The 11,178-nt window shown below is 54.1% G+C and overlaps 1 protein-coding gene across 1 annotated transcript in view; it reads right to left on the reverse strand.

Annotated features, from left to right (window-relative positions):
* EPHB1 (EPH receptor B1) overlaps nucleotides 1-10,929 on the reverse strand; it is a 432,420-nt gene extending 421,491 nt beyond the window's left edge. Inside the window, exon 1 of the mRNA XM_045503564.1 lies at nucleotides 9,964-10,929. Within this exon, the coding sequence (XP_045359520.1) occupies nucleotides 9,964-10,021 (58 nt within the window). The 5' untranslated portion in view covers nucleotides 10,022-10,929. The remainder of the gene's footprint in view (nucleotides 1-9,963) is intronic.
* Between the last annotated feature and the right edge of the window lie 249 nt (nucleotides 10,930-11,178).

Genomic DNA, 11,178 nt, shown 5'->3' on the forward strand with positions numbered 1-11,178 from the left:
CTGGTCTTCTCTAAACAATTTTTCTTCTACTACTTCTCCTAGGATATTTTGGTCATCAATTGCTGCATACCATACCAACCCCAAATTTGACAGTTTTCAACAGTGACAACATCTGTTTTGTTCACAAATCTATGATTTGGACAGGGCTCAGTGAGGAAAGCCTGTCTCTTCCCAATGGGAGCCAGCAGGGATGGCTGGAAGGATGGGGGCTACAACCATCTGAAACCCCCTCACTCCAATGTCTGGCATTTGATGCTGGCAGTGAGCTGGGATTGGGGCTGGGGCTACACATGACCTCTCCATGTGGCTTCGGCTTCCTCACAATATGGTGGCTGGGTCACAAAGGCAAGCAGGCCAGGAGAGAGAGAGCAGGGCAGAGGCTGGAATCCTCAATGATCTCACCTCCAACATTACGCAGGATCACTTCTGCCATGTTCTATTCATTAGATGGAGTAAGAAGGCCAATCCATATTTAAGAGGAGAGGAATGAGCTTCATACTTTGACAAGAAGGGCATCTAAAACTTTGCAGAGATGTTTTAAACTACCACATGTGACATGATTTCAGGTTTTTACACAACACATACTTGTTGATTCTACCTACCTATGTGCCACATGCTGGGAATATCATGACAATTAAGATAGAGCCCTACCCTTCAGAGGCTCACAGCACTATGGGGTATCCAGCAAAAGCAACATCCAAGTATTGACCAGTGGGGAATGTACTCCCCAAGAGGGAGGCAGAGGCAGCTGTGGTAGAGACCAGCAGACCACCTAATCCAGACTGGGGCTCGGAGGAAGGTTTCCAAGAGAAGGTGACCACTGTTGTGAATTCTAAAGAATAAGTTAGGGTTAGCCAGGAAAAGATCAGTGAGAAATATAACAAAGGCAGAGTGAGCAGGTGCAGACCCAGAGGCACACAGCAACAGAAGGCTCAGTTTGGCCTCTGCACAGATGGGAAAAAAGAAATAGGGATATTGCTCAGGGTGTGTGTACCTGTGGAGTGTGTGTGCATGTGTGCTGTGTGGAGCAGGGGGGAACGAAGCAGCAGGAGATGCTGCTGGCCAGGAGGAGAGGATAAAAGGAGGACCTAGATTGTGAAGGGTCTTCCACTGGTCATGAAGATGCTGGAAGAGACTCACAGGCAGTGGCCAAGGTAAACTGAAATATCAATCTATGGTCTGATACCCAAAATATGGTCTGACCTGTGCCCAACACATGCCCCTGGGCGTCCGCCAAAACTCAGTGGATTTTCTGATGCTATTGAAACCCTCTTCCCTGCCCCAAAAGTTACAGCCTGTGCTCCTCCACCCAGACCATTTCGACGCATTGCCTAAGAGGTTGAAAGCATCCCAGGATGGCTCCCCTTCCACCTTTCCCCAGTGAGGCTCCTCCTCTCTCCTTCTCCCCTCCTCCAAGCTTACCACCCAGTTCCAGCCTTAGCCTCAATGAGAAAGCCAAGGGCAAAGGTCCTACCTTGATGTGCTGGAAAAACAGCGAGAGGAAAACAACAGAATAATTAACTGCAAGGCCCAGCTGCCTCTCGCAGATAAGGCATTTTCCCAGCCTCCACTGTCAATGGGGCTGCCTGCAATTATTCCTGGTGCTCCTGTTCAGCCCTTTCCACAATCACAGCCTCCAGGGGGACCACTGTCCAGTGAGACTAGGACACTGAGGTGCTCTCCTCCCAATCTTCCCACATGTCCCTCCATGCTCAAAGCTGATGCTAAATCCCAACATCCTTCTCTGATGTCATGGTGTTCACGTCCGGCAAGGTGGGTGGGAACAGCCAGAACTCAAGAAGCAACACAGCCCCAGGCAGGACAGGGCCCACAGGACAGAACCCCGGGGGGTGGGGTCTCCAAAGGTAAGCACCCACAGTTCTCCCTTCCCCTGGAAGGTGGGCCTGTGGACGGAGCTCCAGGAGGCCCACAGTGACCCCGCTCCCCACGGTCCTCCAACTCCCACCACTAAGAGCCAGGCACAGATGTCAAACTGCAATCACCTAAGCAAAACAGCTCATCAGAGACAAGAGCCAGATGGACATCCAGCAAAAAGAAAACCAATAATGACCACAGTGGGGATCTAACTGCTGGGGAGCACACGGGAAAGGCAAAGTACATGTAGGAAAATACAAAAAGGTTTTCTTCCAGTTTGGGGCACAGGTGGGGCAGTTCCAGAGAGCAAAAGGAGAGCCTGGCCAAAGGACCTAAATGTGGAGACCCATGGCACTGTCTGGTACCTTTGACAGCACTTGGCAGGACAGTAAACAGCTGGTGCTTAATAGATGTGCCCTGATTTAATTTATGAATAAGTAACGTTAATGGAAAAGGTGCTGAACTGGGAAGCAGAGGCCTGGGGAGTTGTCAAACCTGTCAAAACTTGAGTTTGCATCTTAGTTCTTGAGTCAGTAACTTAAACTCTCAGAGCCTCAGCTTCCTCACCTATAAAATGGGAGAATGAATGCTTCAATATTAAGCGTATGGGGATCAAGATATACATAGGGTCCAGCATGTGGTAAATGCTCGACAGGCAGATGAGAACTTAGTTCAGTTCTGGTTCTAGTGCCACTAGGGTATAGGATTTCTGGAAAGTTTCTTCTTTTTATGTCCCACCCCTTGTCTTGACTCTCTGGAGCTTACACAGCCCCAAGACACCTCAGAGACTAATGTTAGGCAACAGCCTGGGGCCCCTGCTCCCCTCACTCGCCCCCTCCCCTCCTGGTCACCTGCCTCTGCCCATTTCTCTGCTCATTATCACCTCCACTGGGGGATGGAGAAGCAGTGTAAGGAGGTTAAATTCACATCAGTCATTTTTTTCACTTGCTGCCAGGAAGCCGAAGGGGAGAGAGGAGAGATCAGGGCCTCAGGTGCAATTTGCAGGCAGAAATGAGTCCTGGTAATTCTCAAGAAATTTCCTGTACGTGTCCATATTGGCCCAGCTCTGCTACCAAGAACTCTAGGGGAAACTTCCATGAGGGGACAGTGCGGCCTCCTTAAGCAGCTGCTAATGGCATTGTCTGTGCTGCTGGGATTTCAACTGACCGGAACATGGCTACAGGTGACAGAGGGGGAAACAGGTCCTTCTTCTTATCCTCTTTCCTCTTTAGCAAACAGATTGGCCTGAAGCCCCACTGGTCAGCAGGGTCTTACAGTATGGTAAAAGGCTCCGACATCTTCAGCTCTGCTCGTTCTCTCACAGAGGTGAGGAATGCTCCGTGCTGGCTGGGGAGTGAGTGAGCAGGTGAGCAAGATGCCTCTTCTAGGCTGTGGAAATAAAACCTTCTCATTCACTAAGTTGGAGGCAAACTTACAAGCCAGTTGCACTGAGAGACACCCAGCAGGTGATACCACATGTGGCCAGCAGGGACCGTGGCTCCAGGGCCCGCTGTACCACCTACACAGACTGGGCCTGCTGTTGGCCAGTGGGAGGTCCCTAGAGCAGGGAACTTGAGGGAGGCACTAGGCTAAGGCCTTTCTTGATGCCAGCCACGCTCCCCCTCACTCATCTCCGGTGCCCCAAAATTGGGTCCTGAGCTGCCCCTGCAGAAATCCCGCCAGTCTGTGAGGAGCCACACCCCACCCACAATTAGCCAGGGGGTCACCATGCCCCACCGCCCCGGACCATCCTATAATTGTCCACCTCCTACTTCTACACTGCTTCTACCCTGGGGTTTGCCCCCACCCCAAACCCCCGCTAACCTTCTCCACCCTAACAACCTCTCCTCTAGTCTGATTCAGCAATGAGAAAACTGAGGCACAGGGAGGGAGAGAGCTAAAGATGCATCTGGTTGCTCCCTGTGTGTTAGGCCAGGTGGAAAGCAGTTTTCCATTAGCAAAGAGCCAACTCCCCATCCTCCAGGCCTCCCTGGAAAGTGTGTTCCCATTTCTCTAATCCCCAGAGGAGTGATCCACTAAAGCCAGCGAGGCAGCTCAGACGTCAGGTGTCAGGGGTCTTTGATGGAGCAGGTGGCCCTGACTTGGCCAGTCAATGCCCCCTCTCCAAGCACAAACACACTCTGACCGAGAGCCCCAACTGTTGCTGAAATTGAAATGGAATCCACAAAAGGAGCTGAGGAATTTCTCATGTACTATTTTGCTTTTAAATATGAAATCTCTCCCAGGGCGTTACTTTATTACTATAGTAATTTCCTCAGAAGGGCAGGCATCCAATGCTCTGTTTCTCCACCACCTTTGGAGACATGGAAATCTAACAGAAATATTCAGGTTGCTTAAGTGGCTAGTGCAGAAGAGGGAGACATAAAGGGAGCTCTTCCAAGGAATGCAAACTCCTGAAATCCAGGTGGACGGATGTGCTCTAGGCTATCAGGTGGAGACAGGTAAGGGTCCCATGTGCCACCTCCACTACTCCCAGAATGCACAGGGTGCTCACACCCATCCCCTTTGGGGACACTTGCCATTAATCATTTCTTCTTTGGGAAGCTGGCCAGGGCAGGGAGAGGAGAGGAGGAAAGATACTCCAGTCCTTCTACTAGATTCCTGATCATAAGCCATGCTGTGGTACAGGTCTCCAGCAGTGTGTGTGTGTGTGTGTGTGTGTGTGTGTGTGTAGGTGTGTAGGGTGGGAGGTGGGAAGAAGGGGCAGGAAGGGAGCTATACGGAGACTGGTGTTCAAGCTGAAGTGTTGGAGTTATCTGAACACTTCACTCATCCCTTCTCCCATGACCATGGAAGCATGGAGTGTCCAGTAATCAATGAAGTACTCAATGGCCGAGTTGGCATCAGAATTCTTTCAGCCTGTGGATTCAGGCCAATCTGAACCTTTCTTCACACAAAGCCTACAAAAGTGGTGAGGTAAGGTGGATGGTTAAGAACACAGATCCCAGAATCTGACCACCTGGGTTCAAGTGCACTGACACTTAACTAGCTATGTGACCTTATCAAATGACTTCTCTACTCTGTATTTCGGTCTTCTAACCTGAAAAATGGGAGAGTAGGGTTGATAACAATGCCTAACTGATACAGACGTTATACAGATTAAATGAATTGACTTATGTAAAGTACCTAGAACAACACCTATGTTAAGTGCTGGCTATTACCAGCAGCTCCCAAATATACTGGTGCCAGGTGGCCTGCATCTGAATCACTGGAGCCCTTTGTTAAAAATACAGATTTCCAGGCCATTCTGACTCAGTAAGTACAAAGGGGAGCAAGACTGCCCATGATTTCTGGCTGCAGCCTCATTGAGAACCTCCCCTTGGGCAGTGTTTCCAGGAAGCGCTACACCAGGATCTTTACAGGGAGGCCAGAAACAGATTTCCACCCAGACCTGCTGAACTTTGGGGGTTAGAGCCCATGAGCCTACAAAAAACTGCCTAGATGCCATGAAGATTCCTGAAGCCTGAGAACCACTGCCCAAGATGATACTCTGCTCTTCTGGCTTTTAAAATTGCTTTAACCCTTGGCTCACACTGCCAAAGACTTATGTTCCTGAATTTGAGCGGTATTAAGAACTCTTATAGAACAGTTATAGATGACTGTTTTGATTCAATAATAAAAATATATCTTTGACTTTAACAGCATCTCTAGTTTTGAACTAGTACAGGTGTATCCTCATAACATACATAACTTGCCCAACTTCTAAGGTTGGAACAGGTGAGCTTCATGACCCACTGTACAGAGAAAGACACTTGGCCCGGGGGACTGATTTTCCCCAGCCACAGAGTTGGAAGATGAAAAATCTGCCTTCACAATCCAGCCTGTCTCCACTTTGTGTAGATCTCCGCCCCATCCCATAGTCAGACCCCATTCCTGACCCTACACCTCCTCCACTACCCCAAGTTCCTGAAATTCAGTCAACCAACTAGAGAAGAGGTAGCTTCTAGTGAATGGGGTGGGGGTGGGTCCACACACTAGATCCAGAAGAAGGGGTCATGGAGCTGTCATGCACACCTTGACACCACCCTTCTTCAGTCCAATCTGTTTTATCAACGATTACTTCTGGATGGGTACAATTGTATAGGATGCCGTATCCTATCTCTGCCTCACGGGCCTTTCCCAAAGCACATGTTGGTAATCAGGATCCATACTTGTGAGGGGCCAGGATAGGGCTTCTGGGATCTAGGTCTGGTTTTATACAGATCAACAAATGGCAGGAGGGGCTGGAGCAGGATACTATGTGGCCCAGCAGGCCTTCCTCATGTCCCTGGGCATCACCGGTGACAATTCTGCTCTGTCAACCCAGAAGGTTCAAGCTGGGGCTGGGTCCAATCTCTGCAGCTGTTTACACTGCCAAGAATTTTCTCAAGCAATTACCCAGAGCTGCGTTGCCCTGCCTCACCAGCATTCCACTCACTGGCTTGAGGGGGTCCCTCCACAAACACTGAGTAATAGCCACCTTTTCACAATGCATAGAAAATAAAATCACCTAATAGAATTTCCTCAAATTTACTTGTCTCTCCCAGACATTTTTTTAAATCTTTGGCGCCTGCTACTGCTTGTAGACTCATGTACACTCACAGATACCCAAAACAGATGCACACACAGCAAAGAAATAGTAACATAAAATGCAGAAAGACCCAATCAGTGCCTAGCCTGGTGGCCTGTTGTAGACACAGGGGCTGAGGATGGGGGTTTTTCCCCATAAACTTGTAATGGAGATTTAAGTGCATATGGTGTAACTCAGTGCCTTTGTATTTTAAGGTGTGCTCCACAAAGGAGCACAGTAACTCAGCTGTGTATTCATGCATCAACAGCCCCTACTGAAAACCCACTATTTGTCAGGCCCTGAGAAATCTACCACCAAATCAAACACATGTGTATGTTCAAGGACGGCAAGCCCAGGACTTCACTGCAGGCCACACCTAAAAGCAGATCTCCTGGGAGAGCTCTGGTCAGCCATTGTCCAAACAGTGAGGCCACCTGCAGGTATATGGTCATTCATGGATGCCAGGGGTGGGGCTGGGAAGATGCTACGAGCTTTCAGTGATGCCAGATGGCTGCCTCCCAGAAAGGCCAACATGCTTAGTCCACTCTGAGGGCGGGCGTTCTGCTGCCAGCCCAACACGTCCCACTGCTGCAGAAACAACCCGAAAGAAGGCCAGGTCTCCAGACCCTGTTTTGCACAGGCCAAAGGGCAGCTCGGAGAAGGCAGGTGGTTGTCTTCCCTTGTAGACACCAGCGGCCCATTCTCAACAAGCCCCAGACACAGTGTGAAAGGACTTAAGCTTGAAGAGGCAAGTGTTTGGAGACTAAGAGACCGGTTCTGTGTCCGGAAAGCCAGAGGATTTCAGCATCCCTGCCTCCCAGGCTGCCCTGTTCTCCTCTGAAAATAGACTTTAAAAGCCCCAGGCAGCCTCCTCCCCGCCCCCCACAATGCCATCTCTCTCCCCACAAAGCAGAGCCAATGGAAATGGGGAAGGGGAGGGAAGGGAGGGGTGCTCTCTTTCAGTGTGGATTTCCCACACCTCATGTCAACCAGCCCCTTCCTTCCGCCCAGGCAGAGAATCTCATAGGGGCCTGCCTGTCTGGCCAAGTGTCCCCAACTGGCCCATGGCTGCCACTGTCCCTTTGTTCCTGCCCTGGCCTGGGCTAAGGACCTGCCTGGTTTTGGAGCTGCTTGCCCCAGTGCAATTCCACCAGAGCCCCACTAAGGGAAAAAAGGTTAAGGGGCCAAACCAGCAAGGAGAGGCACCCCTAGATACAGCAGAGTTTGGGAGGGATCTGCTGTCTGTGTAGGCAGCTCATTGATCCACTTTTCTGATAATTATCCCTCACTCATCACAAACCCAATGACGCTGGCCCCAGCCCAGCCAGGCAGGCGGGAAGGCGGCTCTGCGTGTGAAGAGGAGAAAATGAACCTGTCTGTGTTCGCTGGAGGAGAGATAGGAGTGAATGGTGTGTACTATCCCTGCGCACTGAGCAGGGACGATGGGGCTGCTTTAATATTCTGCTGAATGTGGTGTTTCTTTTAACCCTTTCTGGAGAGATTTTCAGCTTAGAAAGCCAGGCTCTTCTTGCCAGGCTGCTGGCAAAGTTGCTGGGGGTGTGCCGAGAAGGAACACAACTCCCACAACAGGAGCCACTCCAGGACACCTAGTGACAGGGCGCATATACAGGGCTGGGCGCCACCCGTACAAGGGCACTCTCCCTCGGGCAGCTGCAGCCCAGCAGCCGACCGGGAGCCAAGAAGGCGTCTACATAGGCAACTGCGAGCATCCAGACGTGGGTTCCCACGCACTTGCTCTTCGAACAATTTTGCTCGCTTGCATGCCCTCCTTTCATCGATGGAGACCCAGTGCCAAGACCAGGCTCCCAAAGTGGGCACCCCTCTGCTCTCCGAGGCTCAGCCTTTGACCCTCTGGTGGGCGCGAAGACGCTAGGACGTTGGACGCTACAAAGTCCAGCCTCGCCTAGCCCGTTGTTCACGCTCGCTCACCCAGGTTGTCCTGACCGGTTTGGAAGTGTGAAACGCTGCGCTTGTCCTATTTCAACTGCTCCCGCCTTTGCCTCTCTGTAAGTCAAACCCAAGCATCCCTGCTCCGGGGTGTCGCCCGCGCTCCACACAGCTCTAGTCCCCGCACGTCCCAAAATGCATCCCCTCCGCACAAAGACCAGGAGCCGGGAAGGGCAGCGGGAGGCAGACAAAAAACCACCTTCAGAAAAGCAAGTGAGAGCTTTCTAGGCATTCATCGTCGCACCCCCGCGCCGCCACCAGAACGAACGCGGCACACGGTGGTCTTCCCCACGCGGGGAAGGAATCAGCCCCGCCCTGGGGCCCCGAATGCCCCAGCTCCGCTCCGAGAAGGGCAGCGCTTTCCGGAGGTGTCAGGAGCGCTGGACCACGGTGTCTGGGGTGGGGGCGTTTCCGCTGGGCAACCGGTAACAGCTTGCGAGGCACCGGACAGACCAGCCCAGCGAGCCATCAGTTCAGAACGCTGCGCGTGATTCCCGCGCAGAGTCCCTCCGCGGAGTTTCAACCCGCCGGCCACCGGGAAACGAGGCTGCGAGCCCGGCCGTGGCGGCGCACCACCCCGACAGTGGTTTCCCCCCAGCAACTCCGCTCGGCTCGGGGGCGAGCCGCGTTCCCAGGAGGGGCTGCGGCCCGCGCTCAGCGGCTGGGACCAGGGGCGGGGGAGGGGCGGGGGGCGGGGAGCAAGGCAGGGATTTCCCACAGGGATTCGCGGGCGCCGCGGAGCGCGGGTGCTCCCTGCTGCGCCAGGCGCTGTGCCCGCGGGGCGCGCTTGCCCGGCCACAGCCCAAAGCGCAGCCAAGGCTGAAGTAGCAGGGGGAGTGTCGCTGCCTCCCGGCCGGCGAGTCTCCCCTCCGGGGCCCCACAGCACCCCCGTTCCCAGGCTCAAGAGGCGACAAAGGTGTCCGCCTCGCCCCGACTTGACCCAGGAAAGATGCAGCTCCCGCGGGCTCCGGGACCACCAGACTGTCCCCCGAGGGTACGGCCAATGAACTCAGTCCCTCTCCGCCGGCGGCCACTTTCGGGGCACCGGGGTAGAGGTCTGGTCCCCGCGCTCAGAGCTAGCCCGCCGAGCCCAGAGTCCCCGAGCCCGAGCAGAGGTAAAGAAGTGGCGCACGGCCACCTAAGCGCATCCGTGGCCGGGACAGGAAGGGAACCGACAGGCGCTCGCACTCCAGGGGCCGGATGGCCGGAGCCGTGCCTTCGTCCCCAGTACCGGGCGCCCCCGGAGCTAAGGAGCCTGCACCGCAATGCAGCGGGCTCCACGCTCCCCGAGCCGAGCCGGAGCTCCGAGAGACCCGAGCTGCTCAGGAGCGCCGGGGCGCGGTAGCCAGGGGCTTCGCGAACCAGCTGCTGGCGCCGAGAGCCAGCCGGGGGCGCGCCAGGGGTGCCGCCCCAGCCTCGAGCTCGGTTGCGGCCGGGGCTCCCCAGCAGCTGTGCCCTCCGGTCGCGGGAGGCTGGCGGCGCGAAGCATCCAGACCAGCCCCGGGGATACAGCCGCCAGCCGCCAACTTGCTCCGCGGAGGCTACGTTACCTTCCATAGCGGCCACTGCGGATGCCAGGAGGAGCAGCAGCAGGCAATCCGGGGCCATCGCCGGCCGGCGGCCCCCAGGCCGAGCCCAAGCCAAGGCGGCCGCGCGGGGAGGGCGCCGCGTCCCGGGGCGCCGCTGCACTCCCCGCCGGTGGCTTCTCCGTATCCTTTCGCGCTCTAGCTGGGACCGGACTCCCCGGAGCGCGGCGTGGGCGTGGGCGGGAGTGTGCGCGCGTGGGGCGGTGCGGGCGCGCGTGGGTGTGGGTGTGCATGTGTGTGTGTGTGTTTATGGGAGAGGTGGGTGTGTGCGTGCGCGTGTATGGGAGAGAGAGGGCGAGGGAGTATGAGCTGGGGAGAGCGCGCGAGTGCGTGTGCGTCCTGGTGTCACATTGCGAGCTACAGCGGAGCCTACGAGAGGACGGAGCCGGCCAGACTGACGCGGGAGGGAGTGGAATCCCCCACCATCAGCTCTCTCCCCACCCCTAACACCTCCTGTCCAATCAAGGAATCAAACCTGCAAAATTCCCCCGTCCAATCAGGCGCGAGCACCTCCTTACACAGGCATTGTTAGTTTAAGAAAAACTTTTGCTTGCAAGGCTGTGCGGGAGGGCTCGGAAGGCACTAAGAGGGGTCCGGGCTCCCCCTCGTGGTGTTCTCTGAGAAGCGCACCCGCCTGCCCAGCTCCCGAGGCCCCAGACTTAGGAGGCCTAGTCAAGGAGCCTGTTGAGGCGCTTTGCCCTCCTTATAGCACACCAGGATTGGGTGAGCTTTAAATAATCAATTTTTTCTTATTTCATCTTAGCGACACTTACCCTGGCTACCCTTTAGAGTGCAACCGGAAGGTGCACTCTATCCTTCCTATTCACAGCACTTCACCTTCTAACACAGAATGGATTTTACATCTGTTTTTTACTAATCAATTATGTCTAGGGGCACCTGTCCTTAGGCATCTGACTCTTGATTTCAGCTCAGGTCATTATCTCACTGTTGGTGGGATCTAACCCCACAGTGGGCTCTGCACTAACAATGTGGAGACTGCTTGGGATTGTCTCTCTCCCTCTCTCTTTGCCCCTCCTCCCACTCACACTCTCTCTCAAAATAAATAAATAAATTTTTAAAATATGTTCATTGTGGGTCTCCCCTTATTAGAATGGAAAGGATCTCCATTCTTGGGATTCATATGTGCTTTGTTACTACAGAAAACCCAGTACCTTGAAC

Source organism: Leopardus geoffroyi, chromosome C2 (genome assembly GCF_018350155.1).
Source record: "Leopardus geoffroyi isolate Oge1 chromosome C2, O.geoffroyi_Oge1_pat1.0, whole genome shotgun sequence".
Lineage (NCBI taxonomy): Eukaryota > Metazoa > Chordata > Mammalia > Carnivora > Felidae > Leopardus > Leopardus geoffroyi.